The sequence below is a fragment of the Leopardus geoffroyi genome, chromosome X, assembly GCF_018350155.1.
Source record: "Leopardus geoffroyi isolate Oge1 chromosome X, O.geoffroyi_Oge1_pat1.0, whole genome shotgun sequence".
NCBI classification, from domain to species: domain Eukaryota; kingdom Metazoa; phylum Chordata; class Mammalia; order Carnivora; family Felidae; genus Leopardus; species Leopardus geoffroyi.
The window spans coordinates 48,204,854-48,223,894 of NC_059343.1; the positions used below are offsets into that span (position 1 = coordinate 48,204,854).

General features: G+C 43.5%; 2 protein-coding genes across 4 annotated transcripts in view; one reads left to right on the forward strand and one right to left on the reverse strand.

The window, feature by feature from the left end:
• On the forward strand, positions 1 to 10,166 carry APEX2 (apurinic/apyrimidinic endodeoxyribonuclease 2). Of its 2 annotated transcripts, XM_045473061.1 has the most exons (6): positions 1 to 614; positions 1,625 to 1,708; positions 3,715 to 3,895; positions 4,432 to 4,578; positions 5,326 to 5,395; positions 8,109 to 10,166. In XM_045473061.1, the coding sequence occupies exons 1-6, from the start codon at positions 458 to 460 to the stop codon at positions 9,012 to 9,014; spliced, it is 1,545 nt and encodes a 514-aa protein (XP_045329017.1). In that variant the 5' UTR covers positions 1 to 457; the 3' UTR covers positions 9,015 to 10,166. The 2 variants fall into 2 exon arrangements, with proteins under 2 accessions (XP_045329017.1, XP_045329018.1); XM_045473062.1 differs by lacking the exon at positions 3,715 to 3,895 and having other exon boundaries at positions 497 to 1,708.
• The window catches only part of ALAS2 (5'-aminolevulinate synthase 2), a 26,068-nt gene continuing 17,192 nt past the window's right edge, over positions 10,166 to 19,041 (reverse strand). For both annotated transcript variants that reach the window (XM_045473060.1, XM_045473059.1), the window contains 4 exons: positions 16,468 to 16,632; positions 15,617 to 15,885; positions 14,352 to 14,514; positions 10,166 to 10,451 (listed from right to left, as the gene is read on the reverse strand). In XM_045473060.1, coding sequence (XP_045329016.1) covers positions 10,288 to 10,451; positions 14,352 to 14,514; positions 15,617 to 15,885; positions 16,468 to 16,632 — 761 coding nt within the window. In that variant the 3' untranslated portion in view covers positions 10,166 to 10,287. The remainder of the gene's footprint in view (positions 10,452 to 14,351; positions 14,515 to 15,616; positions 15,886 to 16,467; positions 16,633 to 19,041) is intronic.

A 19,041-nucleotide genomic window follows, 5' to 3' on the forward strand; every position in this document is an offset into this window, starting at 1 on the left:
TGCCAGGACGTCAGTGACACAGCCAGCAGCGCACTTAGGGGGCAGTCTCACTAGGGACGGGGTTTCAGTCGCAGCGCGGTTCCGTTCAAGGTTCCGCTGCTTAAAAAGTGGTGAAATCTCGTTTGTAAGTAATTGGCGGCACCCAGAGGGCTTTTGAGCAGCAAGGAAAGGAAGTCTGACGCCAGTGAACGACGGGAGGAGCATGAGCCTAACTGCTGAGCTTTCTCCTGCCATTCATTCCACCCACGGATTTGCACCACACCCTTCAGCTTCCGCTCCTCCCGCCAATAAGAACTGAGGAACTCGAAGCCCTGCCCCACCTTCAACGACGCTGTTGTGGCGCGCGGGAGAACGCAGGCGCCATTACGCGCGGAAGGCAGAACTTGGCCAAGTTGAGGGTGTCCCGCCAACCTGTGGCCCCTAGGTTGGGCGCGGACTGTGAGGCGTTGCAGTCAAGATGTTGCGCGTGGTGAGCTGGAACGTCAATGGGATCCGGAGCCCCCTGCAAGGGATGCTATACGAGGAGCCCAGCAACTATGCCGCCATGGTCGTGGGGCGCATTTTGGACAAGCTGGACGCCGACATCGTGTGTTTTCAGGAGACGAAACTGACCAGTGAGCGCTCAGAAGTCCAGGACCCATACCATACTTTACCTTTTCTACTAACTTTTGCCCCCTACTTATTATCATTTTACTTTCCTATTTCTCTATCCGTAGAGTCCTCTTAGACACGGTTCAGAATCCTGATCCCCTCCCCCTTAAACTCCTATCTCTCACGCCAGCTTTATGTCTTAATTCCCACTTCATCTCCTGTCCTCCGCAGAACCTTAATTCCCTCACCCTTGTAACCTTCATCCTCGCTCAGATCCCCTAATTTCCACTCATTATCCTGTCCCAGATCAGTACTCCAAATTTCCAATTTCCACACCCTGTCCAGCTCCAACTCTCAAATTAGATCCCCCAACTCCCCTTCCTTGCTCCCAGCTCAGATCCTTTAATTTCCACCCCACCTTTGCCCTCAGTTCAGATTATCTAATTCCTTCCTTTTTACCTCTCCATCTCAGATCCTCAGTTCTCCCCTCACGTCCCCTATTTCTCTACCCCCATCTCTCCTTCCCAGACTCAGAACCTTATATCATTTCTATCACATGTCCCACCCCAAGATTAGATCCCCTAAGTTACCTCTCTCACACACCCTAGCTCAACACCCCCATTCCTTCCCTCTCCCATGCACCCCCTCTAAGACCCTCTAACTACATTTCCCTCCATCCCCAATTCAGATCCTCTAATTGCCTCCCTCTCATACCTCCTATTCCTAGCTCAGATTCCCAGTTCCGTCTCCCATATTCCCATTCCCCACCTCCAGCTCCCTCCATTAACCTAATCATTAGCTTCCTCTCACCTAATTCCCTTCCTCACATTCCATAGCCTCCCCCTCCTTATATCAATTTCTTCTCTAGTCCCTACCTTTCTAGCTTCTCCTCTAATCATAGATATTTCCTCCCAACTCTGGCTCTGATATGTGCAAGGAATTAGCCTACAACTGTTAATTACAGACCTTTGTGTATCTGGGGCTTTACTTTAGGGGTTTTTTCTTTTGTTTGTTTATTTGTTTGTTTTTGCAGGGGATGTGCTGACAGAGCCCCTGGCTATCACTGAGGGCTATAACTCCTATTTCAGCTTCAGCCGCAGCCGCAGTGGCTATTCTGGTAAATGGGGCTTTCTGGGGACTTAAAATGAGTGATGGAGGCAGTTCCGGGGGAGTTTTCCAATATTTAATGAGAAGGTTGTAAGAAACTCGGGCTTTTTCTTAAGTTTTTTTTTTTTTTTTTTGAAATTACAAAGCTACTTTTAATACTTTGGGGTGAGCCTCACAGGAATAAAAATACTGGGAAGGTGTAACCCCCTCACCCCCAGGGTGATCCAGGGGAAAAAGAGGCTACCTGAGGGGAAGGAAGTACAAAAGGGACATGCTGCAAACTCAGGGCAAAGGGAATGCCTTCTGTGCTGGAAGGCAAACTTTGGTGGGGCTGGCTCCAGGCACACAGGGAAGGGCAAGAGGATTGGACACAAAGATACATGGATTCCTCCTTCTTCTCCTTAGCCTTTTTCTGCTTCTGCTGAATGATCTCGGAGTCCCTCTGCATGCGGGTAGCAGCAGAAGCCTGTCATTCTCATTCTTTGGACTTTCCCTTAACCTATTCACTCTGCTTTTTCATATTCTGGCTGGTGAGCTAGCTGGTTACCATGGGTCATGGTGAGGCCAGTGGCTCTGGCCTGCGTCTTTTGCATCCCCTAATTCTGTTCAATGTTGAAGGTCCCCAGGCTTTTAATCCACAGAGCTAAGGTCACATAAGATTATGTGAAGGATAGTTTTTATGTATAAAATTATTCTATTGGACTTTGGAAGCAATCATGTGGTAGTAAATTGTATGAACTCTAGAGCCAGACTGCCTGGGTTTGAATCCTGTTTCACTTCCTAGCTGTGTACCCTCTGGCAAGTTACTCAACCTCTACATGCTTCTTGTTTCCAGCTGAAAAATGGGAGATAATGCCTACCACCCAGGGCTAGTATAGGCATATTTTGTTTTGTATGTATATATAGTATGCATGTATATTATATGTATATATGTATGTATATATTATATGTATATATAATACTAATATATAAACTTTTATGTAAATAAATATATAACATGAATTTACATATCTATATATAAATATACATATATATATATAAAACACTTTGTGTTTTGCATGTATTGTGTTATTTATTTATTTTAATGTTTATGTATTTTGAGAGAGAGTGTATGCGATCAGGGGAGAGGCAGAGAGAGAGTGAGAGAGAGAATCACAGTAGGCTCCATGCTGACAGCACAGAGCCCAACATGGGAGGGCCTCGATCTCAGAAACCGTGAGGTCATGACCAGAGCCAAAATCAAGAGTCAGACACTCAACCAACTGAGCCACCCAGGTGCCCCAGATACTGCATTTTTTGTAAGTTGAAGGTTTTATGGCAATCCTGTGTTACAAGTCCCTTGGCACCATTTTTCCAGCAACACTTGCTCACCTCATGTCTCTTTGTCAGTTTTTGGTAATTCCTACAATATTTCAAACATTTTTACTACATTTGTTAATGGTAATCTGTGATCACTGCTTGCAAGTTGGTAAAAGCTCAGGTTAACAGGTTAGCACTTTTTAGCAATAAAGTATTTTTTACTTAAGGCATATACATTGATTTTTTTAGACAAAATGTTATACATTTAATAGACTACAGCATAGTAACAACGTAACTTTTATCTGCACTGGGAAACCATAAATTTCATTTGACTCGCTTTATTACAATATTTGCTTTATTGTGGTCTGGAACTAAACTCACAATCTATTGGGGTATGCCTATACAAGGATTAAACAAATTAGCCCATGTGATAATAATAATAGCTAACACTTTTTGGGTATTTACCATGTGTCCATGTAAAACACTTAGAATATTAACTTACTAATTCTGTGGCTTTTTTAGATGAAGGAACTCAGACTCCATGGTTTGAGTAGAGTTGCCTTGGGCTCTTGGAGCCATCCATGGCCCTTGAGTTGGGAGGGTTGTCATTACAGCAGTACTTGATGAAGATGTCTAAGGTGACCTATGTGGGGACAACAAGCTGTGCAATAGGCTGTTGGCTTCTAGGTCTGCTCAGAGTACCCTGTCTGTCTCCAGGTGTAGCCACCTTCTGTAAGGACAGCGCTACCCCTGTGGCTGCTGAAGAAGGCCTCAGTGGCCTACTTGCCACTCAGAAGGGGGACGTGGGTTGCTATGGAAACATGGATGAATTCACCCAGGAGGAGCTTCGGGCTCTGGATAGTGAGGGCCGGGCCCTTCTCACACAGCACAAAATCCGGTAATAGTTCACATCCCCCTGTCACTGAGCACTGCTGCTTCTACTCTGAGTATGGTGATTCTGAGGCTTGCGTTAAAAAACATGTACTCATGGAAAACTTCCCAAATTTACCTTTCTTGGACTCTAGTTCTATCTGGGCTATTCACTGTGTGACGTTGGGCCAATCATGTTCCCTTCTGAGCTTTGAGTTCCCCATCTCTACAGTGGAGAACTGCAGGAGGTCCAGCTCTCTTATTATCCAGGCACCTCAAAAGCAACTTGGCAACTCATCACTCCCAGGTTGCTCTCTTTCTGGGTGTCTTGTTGTGAATGGCAGCACCATCATGTGGTTTACCTGGGGGTCATTCTAGATGCCCCTCTCTTTTGCCTTATCTGTAATCAGTCCCCATGTCCTGTGCATGCCAGCTCATTCATGTCTTTCTGTTGCCTTCTTCACATCCATCCCACAGACAGCCATTAAGTGGAATCCACATGGTATGGGGAGGGAAAGCTTGGAAATGACCTTTTTGGTTGGGGGGGGGGTCTCTTCTCCCCAGCACATGGGAAGGGAAAGAGAAGATCTTGACCCTAATCAACGTGTACTGCCCCCACGCGGACCCTGGGAAACCTGAGCGGCTGGCATTTAAGATGCGCTTCTATAGCTTGCTGAAGATCCGAGCAGAAGCCCTCCTGGCAGCTGGCAGGTATTGTAAACATGGGAAGTACTTGAGCTTGTTCTAGGTACACAGCCTATTTAGGTGTCAAGCTTTATTGGAAGGAATATGGGGTCTTTGTCTTTTGAGGTCCTTTAAAGCCTAGATGGAGACACCAGCATGCCTACCTGAATGGGCCCTGCTCTGTATGAGCTGTAAGGACCAGAAAAAGTGATACAAATATGGGTTTTATTCTCAGATACCTCTGAGCACCTATTCTGGTTCCTTTTACTCACTATGAGCCCCAAGTCTAGTTCTGGTTTTATTTTCTCTTTTGTTAAGTGAATGTATGAATTCCTACCTCACAGAATAGTTTTAAGGATGGAATGAGAAAGAAAAAGTGCCTGGAAGCAAATGAAAAGTCTTGTCCCAGGGAAGGACAGGAAAGTGAGGGTGGCTTAGAGTAATCAAGGGTTGCTTCCTAAAAGAAGTAGTACCTGAGCTCAACTTTGAAGGACCAGAAAGATGCCTTAGGTAGAGATCAGTAAGACAATCGTGTCAAATAGGGAATGATGTCATCTTTGGAGATCAGAATTGGGTTGGTCAGACATAAAACGTGGTAATCTTGTGGTAAGATTGGAGAGGTAGGCTGCTATGCATTCCTGTGGGTTCCCACCTTGGCCTCAAGGTGGGAAGTGGCCAATCTGAGCTCTTGGGCCCAGGGGAAAGTACATGGGCCAGAACTATTGCTTCCCTTTCTTGAATGTCTAGTTGATAATCCCATATCATGTTTTTCAGCCATGTGATCATTCTGGGTGACCTGAATACAGCCCACCGCCCCATTGACCACTGGGATGCAGTCAACCTGGTAAGGCTCTTCTAGGCCCCTGCCTCATTTCTTTTTTCTTTTTTTTTTTTCTGATTGGGTTTCTGTTTAGCCAACCAACCAATGCTGGATTTTGGGGCCAAGGATAGCTTCCTTCATGGAAAAGCAGAGCTTAGTTTGAAATACTATTCTCAAAGCACTGAGGATTATTCATTCAGAAGACATTACTGATCTTGCCCTTGGCTTGGTCCTGAGCCATGTGCGGGGGACTCAGTTACCAGTCAGTACTGGCTCTTGGACCCTCAGAGGGCTCAGCATGGTGATGGGCTATGGACATATGAACAGCCAATTACAGAAAGGTGTCTTCAGGCTGAAGCAGAGATGGCAGGCCAGGAGTCTAGGTGTGCCTGGAGAAATGGGATTCCTGAGCCAACATAGACATTAGGGAGGCACCTGGAAATGGTTGGATTTTAAAAGATAAGTAGAACAGAGCTTTAGGGTGGAGAAAGCAAAGCATTCTAGCATGAGCAAAGGCTGCAAGGTGAGAATTTGCCTGGTGTGCATGGTGAACTGCAAGTCCCATTCTTGTTAGGCAGTGACATGGAAAGGGAGGTGAGTGGCCAGAGATGGGGCTGGAGAGTCCTTTGGGGGCCAGATTTCAAGGTCCTCGAACTCTACATTGCCTTGATCATTTCCCTAATATTCCCTGGTTTCTTGCTCATGAGTCTTCAATACCTCCCTGTTACTTGTGCAATGCAGAGAAAACATCTAGGCCTGGCATTGAAGACTTTTTCTGGTCTGTGCCCAGTCTCCACTTCCATCCTCAGTACTCCTACACACTCCATCCACTGCAGACAGATCGTCTCCTCTCAGTCCATTGCAAAAGTTATTCTCATTTTGGCCTTTCTCACTGTACCATTCTGTCTTTTTTTCTTATATGAATGTCTCATCTCTGAGTGCCTCTAGGCCGATGGTTCTCACCCCGATAGCACATTAGAATGAGGAACTTTTACAAGAGTATCAATATCTTGGTGCCACCCAGACCAATTAAATCAGAATCTTTTGGGCATGGGGCCAGAGCAGCAGTATGTTTTAAAAGGTCCTAGGCTGATTTTATTGTACAGTCAAGCTTCACTAGAATCTATAAGCCAGTTCCCAATTTGCCTTATAAAGGGGAGTGATCAGTAATTTATGCTGGCATAGTCCAACTCAGTATTGGGCATGGCTCAAAGAAGGGGCTGTAGGAAGATTCCTTGATTAGTTTGCAGAAGAGCCACATAAACATAGATGTGGCTTCTAGCTGGGAAAATGAACAGAAATGAGATAATGAAAGAATGGTGGTGGTTGTGTGTGGTGGGGAAGACAGTACATTACAAAGCCTTCGGTCCCTCCCTACCTTATTCCTCATCAGGCATTTACTCAGTCTGTTCTTTCTGCTTCCTGAGATAGTTTATATAACTTTATACCTTTTCTTCTTAGTTCAGAACTATTGTAGATCTCAAAAGTGCACCTCTTCTTCCTTCTGGGTAAAGAGAATTAATAGTACCAGGTCATATGACAAGCACAAACTTTCCAAAATAGCAGAATATGTCCACTTCCTAAAAGACTGGCTCTTTTAGTCTTTTTTTTTTTTAATAAGCTCCATGCCCAACATGGGGCTTGAACTCAAGACCCTGAGATCAAGAGTCGTACGTTCTACTAAATGAGCCAGCCAGGTGCCCCAGCTCTTCATCTCCCTAAATGGCACCATTATCCCCTTGGCTACTCCAACCAGAAGTCTTGGAGTTGTGTTAGTATTGTTCTTTTCTATCACCCCCATCCCACATTCAATTGATCAGTGAGTACTATTGACTTTAGTTTCAAACCATCTCTTAATTTCATTTCTCTTTGTCTCCTCAGGCCCTACCCTAGTCTGAGTGATTATCCTCTCTTGCTTGCATGGACTATGATAGTTATCCTACTGGTCTGCTAATCCCCAGTCTGGTCTCCCCTCAAGTCTTTTGGGTACACTGCTCCCTCTCTCCACAGGCCCATTACAGAGGCTGCCATCTCAATTTATAACACCCTCTGCCTGGCTTGCTCTTGCTCAGCCTTCACTTCCCAGCTCTAGATTACTTTTCAGGATGAGTTCAGGTTTCTACTTTGTCCCTAGCATCATGCCTGGCAAATAATCTGTGTTCTTTGAACGTTTTTCATTGAATGAGTGGGTGGGCAGGGGGATTGGATGGATGGATGAGTTGGGGATCAGAGCCAAAGGAAATACTTAGGCATAGATTTGTGGAGGTCCTCAGCTGAGGAGTTGGTGGGGTAGTGGGAAGATGGTCTGTGAGGCCTCTGACACACACAAGATAAGACAAATTGTTCCAGAGGGTTTAAATGAAAAGGGTAACAGTCTTAACTCCTAATCCCAGTCCTACTTCCTAGAGGTAACCATTTTTAGCTTTCTGCTTTCCATCCTTTTGGGAGCAGTTTGAGAATTGCTTTGATTAAGCAAACAAGCTTTCAGATTTGGCATTTATGGATCAATGCAAGGCAAATGTAACCTGATACAGAAGGAAAAACAAACATGGGCTTTTAAATAAGTAAGGATGGAAATTGAATCCCAGCTCTGACAGTTCTGGACTGTGTGACCCTGAGTATTAGTCTTCTTTGGAACAATCAAGTTTTCTCATCTGAAAAATGAAGCAGTTGGTTTTAAGTCTCTTCCAGGTCTAGGCATCTAGTTTTGCCTGTTTTCCTCTTTCCCCTTTGCCAGGAATGCTTTGAAGAGGACCCAGGGCGCAAGTGGATGGACGGCTTGCTCAGTAGCCTGGGATGCCAGACTGGGTCTCATGTGGGGCCCTTCATTGATAGCTACCGCTGCTTCCAGCCAAAGCAGGAGGGGGCATTCACCTGCTGGTCAGCAGTCAGTGGTGCCCGGCATTTGAATTATGGCTCCCGGCTTGACTATGTGCTGGGGGACCGGACCCTGGTAATAGACACTTTCCAGGACTCCTTCCTACTGCCTGAGGTGATGGGTTCTGACCATTGCCCTGTGGGTGCAGTCTTGAGTGTGTCCTCTGTGCCAGCAAAAGAGTGCCCACCTCTGTGTACCCGCTTCCTCCCTGAGTTTGCAGGCACCCAGCTCAAGATCTGTCGCTTCCTAGTTCGTCTCAAAGATCCTGTGTTCAGGCATTCAGCACTGAAACTCAACAATAAAACCCAGGTACAGATGCACCAAAACAAAGCCCGTGTGCGCTCAACCAGGCCTCGACCAAGTCAAGCTGGCTCCAGCAGAGGCCAAAAAAACCTGACAAACTACTTCCAGCCATCTTCCAGCCATCCCCAAGCTTCTCCTAACTTGGAACTTCCTAGTGTGGGTGCCCTCGTGACCCCAAAGACGTCAGAAAAGGAGGTGATGGCCAAAGTGGTAGAGGGGCAGGCCAGTGCTTCAGAGGCCAAAGATGAGAAGGAGATACGGACCTCTTTTTGGAAGTCTGTGCTAGGGGGGCCCTTGTCCATGCCCCTCTGTAGGGGCCACAGGGAGCCATGTGTGAGGCGAACTGTGAAGAAGCCAGGACCCAACCTGGGCCGCCACTTCTATATCTGTGCCAGGCCCCAGGGTCCTCCCACTGACCCTTCCTCCCGCTGCAACTTCTTTCTCTGGAGCAGGCCCAGCTGAATCAACCCAGGCCTAGGGATATCTATCATGGTTAACCCTGTACATACTCAGGCCAGCCCCCTCCTAGGCTACCTCTTCCTCCCCCAAGTCCTCCTCCTCTTCTTCCACTTTCCTCAAGGACCCTTCCCTTTCCTCTTTCTCTTCCTCTTCCTTCTTTAAGCCCTCTCTTACTCTTTCTTCTTCCTGCCTAGCTCCTCCTCATTGGTGAGCTACTTGTTTGTGCCCTATTGCTGTGACCCAATTCCCCAATGTGCTTCCCACCTTCCTGTCAGAAGTACACAGGAACCAATTGCCGCAGAAAGTTGGTTTTAAACCCCTTTATTCCTTGCTGACAAATATATCTGTGCCTAAATAAAGTCTGTTTTTATTTTAGCATACCATGTCATGTACACAATTTGGATATGCTCCATGAAGTTGAGTTAGAGACATTATCTCAACACTGGATTTCCCAGTGGCCTGTGGCCTGATGATACAACTCCTAGAGAGAGGGGAGGAAGGAAGAGTGGTATTCACTATAAAGGTGCTCTGTTGAGTTGTAGGGGTTCCTTGCACTGCTGATGTTGGATCAGCAAGGGAGGTGGGTGTGGTATGTTAGAAAGCTCAGGTGGATTGTGTAGCCTTAAACTGGCACTTCCCAACTGGTGTGTTCCACAGCTGCCACAAATGTATTATAGGGTGGAAAGAAATGGCCTTAGAGTTTCCAAGCAGGGCACAAATGTCAGGAGAGATTGCCTCCTAAGCAAGTGGTGTCATTAGTTCACCTAGGAGTGCCATGCAAATGTTTTCTGTGTGCTATGGCCTGGAAAGATTGGGAGCATTGCCTTGAAAAAGTTGCTTGCTATAGCCAAGTCTCTTTCCCACCTTGGAAAATAGAGCTGGTAAGTCCTGTTCTACAAGGTACTATGGAAAAGAAAGAGAACATCCATTCTATCTGCTGGATAATACCTCCAAAGTTTTGGGGAACTATTCCTCTCTTCCAGATAGTTCAGTTAGGGCTGATTCTATCTCCTGACTTCAGGGGCTACATGGGCCTATTGTGTCCAGGTCTACCATTAATGAGTCAGTCAGTCCCTGGATTTTCCTCATGGCGCTGCCACTCATCTGAAGGAGTCAGATATGCAGTTTTCTGTCTAATAAAGGGCTACAAATACTGCAGTTTGTTATTTATTTTTAGACTGAAGTCAGCTAGAGGCACACAATAAAGCAGAGGATAGGAGGAGGCTCAGTCCGAGGTGAAGTGCAGATGGGGTGGAGCTTTCAGGCAGCTGGCTTCTCAGGCATAGGTGGTGACATACTGGGGCCCCATGTTTCCAAAGTAGGAGCGTTCCCACTCACTCATAAGCTCAAAGTGCACAGGCCGGTGACAGAAATTGCAGGCAGCCATAGACACATCCTGGAGAGGCAGCCCCACCTCAGTCCAGGCTACCAGCAGCTTCTCTAAAGGTGGTAGGAGGTGGGGAAGGAAAGAATTGGTTAGACTAGGTCTTAATCCCTGTGTCACAATACAGATGTACCAAGATAATGATCCCCTCAAACCTCTCAGATATCTTGGAGCCAGAAGTAACCTCTTCTGTTTGCTCCATTGTGTGCTATGAATGTTACCATTTGTGTGTGGGTGCTGTTATATACAAAAGATTGGGAAGCATTTGACACAATTTAAAGCTGTACTGGCCTGGTCTGTAAGTGTCATCATTGTGACCTGGGAGCCTGGGGCAGAGGGAGTTCCTGGAGTGGGTGGGAACCCAGAGGAGAGAACCTGACCCTGTTGTTGGAAGTGCCTCAAGTGTGTGCCAGGGCTCTATCCTTGGCTTTTGTTTTTATGCTTACTCCCTGGGAGATCTTGTCTAGTCTCATGGCTTTTAAATACCATTTATATGCTAATTCTGAACATTTCAACTCAGCCCAGACCCTTTTGAATTCTAGATTTGTATATCCAATTTTCTTTCTGTATTTCCACCTGGGTGTCTGATAAGCATTTTTCACTTCACATGAACACAACTGAGCTAATTATCTCCCTACCTTCCATCAAGTCTAATTTCAACCTTACCCATCTCGCAGTTGATGGCAATTCCAGTTGCTCATTTGAAAAATTTTAGAGCCATCCTTTATTTTTCTCTTTTTCTCCTACCACACATCCAATTTATTAGCAAGTAACCACTGGCCAGCAAGTAACCACTGGCTTCACCTTCAATAATTAAAACACTTCTCATCACCTTTAATGCCATCATCAGGTCCTAGTCACTATCCTCTCTTACCTGGATTATTACAGTAGCCCCCAAATGGATCTCTCTGCTTCCACTCAGTCTCCCTTTCAGTCTATTCTCAACATAGAAGTTGGACCAGTTCTATTAAAATGTGAGTCAACTATGTCACTCTGCTCAAATACTTCAAAGGACTGTCTATTTCAGAGTTAAAGCCAAAATCCTTCCACTGGACTACAATACCCTACACAGTCTGGCCTCACATTTCCCCTCACCCACTTTTCTGTCTGCCTCTTGCTTATACCACTTCATCTACACTCATCTCTTTATTGTTCCTCAAGTACAGAGGAAATACTCCTGTGATTGGGTCTTCCCTGCCTTATGTTGTTCCATCTGCCTGGATGACCTTTCTTTTGATATCTACCCAGCTAATTCCTTCACTTCCTTCATAGCTTTGTTCAAGTGTCACCTCAATGATCTCTACCCTTAACACTTTAATGCTACAACCCTCAAAACTAACTCCTCCCCAAAAGCACTTCTTATCCCCTTATCCTGCTTTTTTTTCCCATAACACTTAAAAGTACCATGCTATAATGCATTACTTATTTTTTAAAGTTTTTTTACTATCTCCTTCCACTAGAATATAGTCTCCAGAAGGATAGTTATTGTACACCTTTTGTTTACTGCTATATCCCCAGCACCTAGAACAGTGTCTAGCAACAGTACATACTCCCATACTCAATAAATATTTGTTGAAAGAATGAATGGAAGGATGGCTGATTTAAGTCTAGAAGGTAAAAGGATGTAAGCCGGAGGGAAGAGTGAAGGAGAGCGTTCCTATTAAAAGGGAGCATTAATTGGCAAAGCACCAGAGGTAAGAAAGTAGAGCAAAATGAGGGAACTATAGGTCACTCAGTGTAACTAGAGAAATAAAAGACATGTGGAAAAAAAGTGAGGACATAGAGATCACCAGGTTGAAGGCATTGAAGGTCATGCCAAGGAGCTTCAACTGTTCTATATGCCAGTGGTCTCCAAATTTTGGAGTGTACATTCTATCAATACAAACATTTTAGCACATACCTTCAATCTATGTATATTTTTTATATACTGAAACTTGTATCGTCAGTCTATATGTTAAAGATCCATATCAGTAATGCCTAATTTCCTATTTTTAATATATAAAAGGTAAACACAAGATTCTAATAGCCCTGCTCATCCTATGGATCATCTTGTATACCTCACATTGGAGACCACTGCTCTAGTCTAGGCAAATAGGAAACATGAAGAGGTTTAAGCAAGAGAGGTAGTCAAATGTTTACAAAAACCCCTCTGATGGTCATTATAGGGAAGAAATTAGGGATCAAGAGAGAAGCAGAATAATTAGGAAGAAATCACATTGACATACTCAAAAACTGGCAATAGAAAAAACAGATTAGGCTATAGAGACCAGTTGCAGGATTTCAGGAAGGGTCGGCTGTGGGATTGAAAGATTGGTGGAGTCATCGTAGATGCTTCTCCTATATCTTTCCTGCAAAAGCTCAGCGTAAATGGACACTCAGAGAACCGAGAGTACTGAGGACTCTATAATTGAAGCCCAGAACAATTTAGAGGACTGAGCAAAAGATCCAGAAGTCTGGATCATCAGCTGAGGTAGTAGACTTAGTGGTTATGGCAATGGAAGTAGAGACAGACTCCCCAGTTCAAATCTAGTAGCTGTGTGATCTTAGACCCATTACTATATATTTTTATGCTTTGATTTCCATATGTATATATATATATATATATATATATGTATATATATGTATTATATATATGTATTATATATATATGTATTATATATATATATATATATATATATATATATAGGAAATGGAATGGAAATATAATGGAAATGGAAACATATATGCTTTGATTTCCATATATATATATATATATATATGTATTATATATATATATAATGGAAATGCTAATAGCATCTCTATCCCATGAGTATTAGGTAAGTTAATACATGCAGTGTTTGGAACAGTGCTTGGGACATGTAAGTACTTAATAGATGTTGGCTAGCATATTTGGTGTTTTTAAATGAATGAATGGCACCTATCTTGTCTTCCTTGAACTCTAATACTGCCTATGCTCCAGACATACAGAATGACTGTTGCCAATGTATGTCCTCTGTTTTCCTATCTCTAGGTCCTTGATCGTGGGATTGCCTTATTCTGGAATGTCCTTACACTATACCACGTGTACTTCAAGGTGCAGCACAAGGACTTCCTCACCCACAAAGCTTTCCTAACTTCATGCTTCCTACTTTACCTAGCCCTACGTGATCACTCTCCCTCCAGCTCCTGGAGTGCTAGAGCTCATCATACTGGAGCAGTACTGTCTATGTCTGTCTCCTTTGCTAGACCATCACCTGTCTACATGTCTTTTGCCCAACAGAGTTGGAATACACATCTGCTCTATGCCAGGCCCCATGCTAAAAACTGCATCCAGTGAGAATTCAGTAAACTTTAGGTGAATTGACTAAACTGGCATCATTCAGGACACAACTCAACCTACTCGGTAGTTCTACAAGTCTTTCAACTCATTCTCTGTCTTATGTTGTCTTTGTAGCCTCATAGATTGACACTCTTCGACTTCATTCCTACTACCCTACTTTCCAGTAACACCTGCTTATTGTTCTTGATATATCTCAGGCTGCTTCCCACTATTCACCTTGCCTTTCTTCATGCTCTTCCCTTTGCTAGGAATACCACTTCCACACTCTCTTTCTTTTCTTGGTCCAATACCACTCACCTTGTAAGACTCAGCTCAGGTGTTACCTCAGTAGGAAGCCTGTCTTGAATTTCACATGTTGGGTCAGGCCCCTCCTTTCTGCTCCCACAACTCCCTGATGCACTCTTTGTTGAAATTTGATCACCCCTTAAAGTCATTGTTTGTGTCCACTATGGCTCAACTGAACTAGAGCCCTATGGGTCTATTTCTCATCCATTTATTACCATAGTAGAGGGTCTGGCACACAATAGATATTCTAGAAATAAACTTTTAAACTGAATGGCATTCATTCTCTCAACTTCTTCAGATCTTGGGGCTGAAGGCAAAGAGACTGCTATAGACACCCATATTGAGAACTTACGCACAAAGTCATCCATCATCTGAGGGCTGTGGTGGGGGGAGGGTGCCAGGCGCAGCAGCTCTTCACCTCGGGGGACAGTTGGGTAGTTGATGGCCTGCACATAGATACCATGCTTGGAGAGCAGGAGATCACAGATCTTGCTGTTCAATGCTGCATCACCCACCTGGGGTCAGGAGAAAAGCCTGTCAGTATCTGCTAACCTAATAACCAGTTCCATTAAGCAGGTGGAGGGAGCCACATCAATGAACATCACTGAATTTTTGGACAGTTTTTTTTCCATAAGGGGCTTATAGTGGCAGCTCCAGAATTTCTATTAAGGAGTTTCTCAGAGGCAGCAATTAAATTTGAAGGGGTTGGGATGGAGGTGGTGCTAGGTACCTTGTCTTGATTCTGTTTGCAGAGCAAGCACACTGGTTTTACCTAGATGGCATGTTAATTTGTGGTGGTTCTGGATAAGAAGATGCCCCCTCCCTAAACTATCTCTGTGGTGCTTTCATTGGGTTAATTAAAAAAAACATATCAAAACAGTCTTTCTCAGTATCCCCAATATTTCCCAATATCCCCAAAAAGGAATACTGGGTTAGTCCAAGGAGCAGTGACTATTTCTTTCTCATCCATAAAACAGTCACATAAAAAGTGTCCTTACCACACCCTGACATACTGACATATACAAATAGATGTTATTTAAGAAGTAGCAATTCATTTCTAAAGGCAGTAAATTCTTAAACATAGTTGGGAATCCAAAACAGCTTCTTGTCCCATGATTTTTTATTTTCTAACTTTTTTTTTTACTTCAATTCTTATTAAGAAATGTTTCACATCATGACTGTATTATACATACACATATACACATATACAAACCTCAAACAAATGTCTCACAAAATGATACCTTCTCTATGTTTGATGTATTCCAACATTTTCTATTCTGTTTTTTAAAAATTTTCAATGCTAGTCATAACCTACTAAACTGATTTTGTGACCCACTAATGGTCTTGATCCATAATTTCAAAAACAGTGAATTATAGGTCATGGGTACCTAATATTGTGAGGGTCAGGACAGTCTAATAATCATGAGATTATAGCTAATGCAAAAAGAGGTGGTTAATCCAGAATGGCTGATAATTTTTCAAAAAGGTAACAAAGCTCCAGATAAGGAGAGTAGGAAAGCAAAGAGTTGATGAGAAGAGTGGATGTTGATTTGCTGGGTGTGGGAAGGTCCCAGAAGAGATAAGTAAGTAGGGCAATGGTCAGGGTTGGGCTCTCACCCGGATAGGGATGATGTGGCTGGGGCAGGGGATGACAGGAAGTCCCTTGTCCATTAGTAGCTGGCGCATGTGCTTGACATTTCGCTGGTGGGCTCGCCTCAGGGCTTGGCCCTCCTCTCCCTTGAGAAGCTGCACAGATTCCAGAGCTCCAGAGAGCACCATGGGAGGGAGTGAGGTGGTGAAGATGAAGCCAGCAGCATAGGAGCGTATCATGTCCACCAAGTCACTGGTGCTGGCGATGTAGCCCCCCACACAGCCAAAGGCCTTGCCTGGAGACAAGGAGAAGAAGGATATGCACAGAGACTATCATTAGTCTCTAGAGGAATAGGATCATATCCAGGTAACACAAGGATGTGTACCAGAAGCTGGAGCTCCAGACTCCTTTCTCAGGCCTCTGCTTATCTCTCTTTTCCATGACAAGACAGATAACTGATAATTCTGCTGCTTTGAGATAGGACTTTCAAGGTCTGCCATATGCAGTGACTAGATAGGCAGGAGCTGGGTGGGGACCTTTAGCTGGTTAGGCCCAAAAGTGGAACTAAAATGAAATTTGGAGCTGGAGTAGGGAAGGAATTTAGAACCACAACTCTTCATGTACTGACTTGAACCTGGCTATTTGGCCCAGCTTAGCTTTTTTTTTTTTTTTTTTTTTTTGAGAAAAACCCTCCCAGACTTTCTCAGCATCTCTGCAGTAGGGTGGAAGTGGAAGGAGGGAATCCAGGAGTTCCATAGCCTGAAGCTGTGAATTCTACCCAAATATCTTTTATAGCTTTGGGGAGGAGGAAGGAAAGGGCCTTACAGGGGCCTTGTTTCTAGATTATATATAAAGGCAGCCCAAGGTACTCACTCACCAAGAGTTCCAGAGACAATGTCAATCTTGTGCATAACTCCATCACGCTCCCCAATCCCAGCACCCCGGGACCCATATAGTCCTACAGCGTGAACCTCATCCACGAAGGTCAGAGCTCCGTACTGGTGGGCCACATCACACAACTCCTCAAGGGGACAGATGGCACCTGAGAAAATAGAGGTAGGAGATTACAACCCTTCCCCAGGGTTTGTGACCCATAACTACTTTGGGTTGGAAAAGGATGAGGGTGTGTATACTTGGGACTATTTCAAACTTCTTCAAATGTGTTGAATGCTTCCACCTCATTCCCACTCAAAGGGTGTGTGTGTGTGTGTGTGTGTGTGTGTGTGTGTGTTTGCGTGCGTGTGTGTATTATCCCTAGTTTGCAATCAAAGCTTACCTCTCTACTTTTTACTTCTGACAGTATCTGTCCTCTTGTTTAAGGCATTTCCCAGCCTCATTCAATTTTTTTTCCCCTCCTACAAGTCTGTGTATTTTCACTTAGGGTTGCACTGGCCCATATGATGCCTTTGTTTTAATAAATTAAAAAAAAAAAGCAACTTTTTGATCTAGGTTAATGCCGTCCTGATTTCAGATCCAATTCATTCACTCAGGCAGGTGCTTTTGGAATCCCTGTCAATATCTTTATACTTCACTGGTCCTCCTTGTTTCTATCTTTCTGGATTTCTGTTATTATCTTTTTTCCATAACCATTTCCATTGTTATTTCTATGTCTCCATTTTTCTGTCTCTGCTTTTGTTTTTCTCTATCTTTCTCTTTTTTTCTCTCCTTCCCTCCCTCCCCTTCCTCCCTAATTTAACCATCTCGCTGTTTGTGTCCCTTTCTGTCTACCTCTTTCTGCTTCAGACTTTCTCTGTAAGTTTGTGTCTCTTTCTGAGTTTCCTTGTGCCTCTATCACTTTGTCTTTTCTGTGCCTCTGTGGGATTGCGTTTCTCTCATCTATGTCAATACTGTTACCCGAGGGCACCCTCCCACAGGCACAGTCTCAGTTTATTGAATGAAAGAGAATTAGAAATAATCTGTATGTTTCTCACTATTCATACAGATTTACCATTTTCCCACGTTATTCTAGACATCTTCTATGCTTATAATTGTTTATAAGGTCTTCAAATGGCTATGAATCTCATATATAGACTTTGTGGCCACTCTGCATATATAAGAACTCATACATTCTGTCTTTCCCCATCTGCAAAATGCTGAGGTGCAGGCAGTTGGAATACAGAAGAATGTTCTTCAGGTGAAAACAGGGGCTCCAAACCAGGATTAAAGAATGTGAGCAACTCTTGGGACAATATGAGGGAAGAAAATCACAGGAAGTGGAACTTGAGATAAAGAGTAAGATGACTCAAGCATCATTTCAATGGGAGAAATTTAGCCCTAGAATTGATAGTTTAAGCAGTTTCTGCCAACAAAATAAGGAGCCATTCACTTGCAAATGTAAGGAAGTTAAATGATCCCAAGATGGTTTCCACTAAAGACAATGAATTAGACTAGTTTCAGCTAGTTGTAGAACTGCAGTGGGCACAACAGTAAGTTCTTCACATATATCAACTAAATTCTCACAGCTACTCTATTATAACCTCCATTTTACAAATAAAGCAACAGACACAGAGCAATTGAGAAATTTGCCCAAGCTATTAAGTTGTCATATTGGGATTTGAACATGAATAGTCTGGTTCCGCTGTTTCAGCATCACAGTTACATTATGCTGATGGCACTTATATAGGCTAAATCAGGTAATACTATGGACTCTCCTTTGTTTCAGTTGGAAAAACAACAAATTGAAATGAAGTGAGGGCATCTCTCTTTAATAAATCAAGAAGGTGATGCCTAAAACACATGAATTCTGCTCAAAAAGGTAGCAATAGGTAGCAATTTGAGCATTGTCTTAGTTAGGGGAAGATCAGAGGAAGAAGGGTAAAGACCATTTATTTCTACTTAGATCATAATAAATGGGATGACTTCCATTGTCTCTAATTCTTGCAACCAAATATTTTATGTTGGGGAAAACTGAGACTCAGGGAGTTTAAGAGTTACCCAAGACCATAGAACCAGTAAGTGCCAGCGGTGAGGCTTGAGCCCAGGTCTGTCTCACTTGCAAACAAATTTTGATTCCAATGCTTCATACTAGACCTTGCAAAAACTCTCAGCCAATGGTTTGTAAAATTTTTCATTGCAGAAACCAGACACTTGGGTGATTGATATGCACATCATTTCTAATGGAGTATTGTGTGAAGGAATTGGAATCATATGTACTAGGTGCAAATACTTTGGCACCAATTTACTGATCCAACCAAGACAAGTTGAGTGCTGTCTCTGAACTTCAGTTTTTTAACCTGTAAGATCAGTATAATAGCTGCCTCCATCCTTCAGCTTATACTGGCTATATGACCTTGGGCAAGTTACTTGTTTGTGTCTCAGATTCCTCATATAAATAAATAGAAATAATAATAGTACCTACCTCATAGAATTGTTGTGAAGATTAAGTGAATTAATACATGTAAAATACTATAATTTTTCTTGACATATAAAAAATTCTATACGTGTCAGCTAT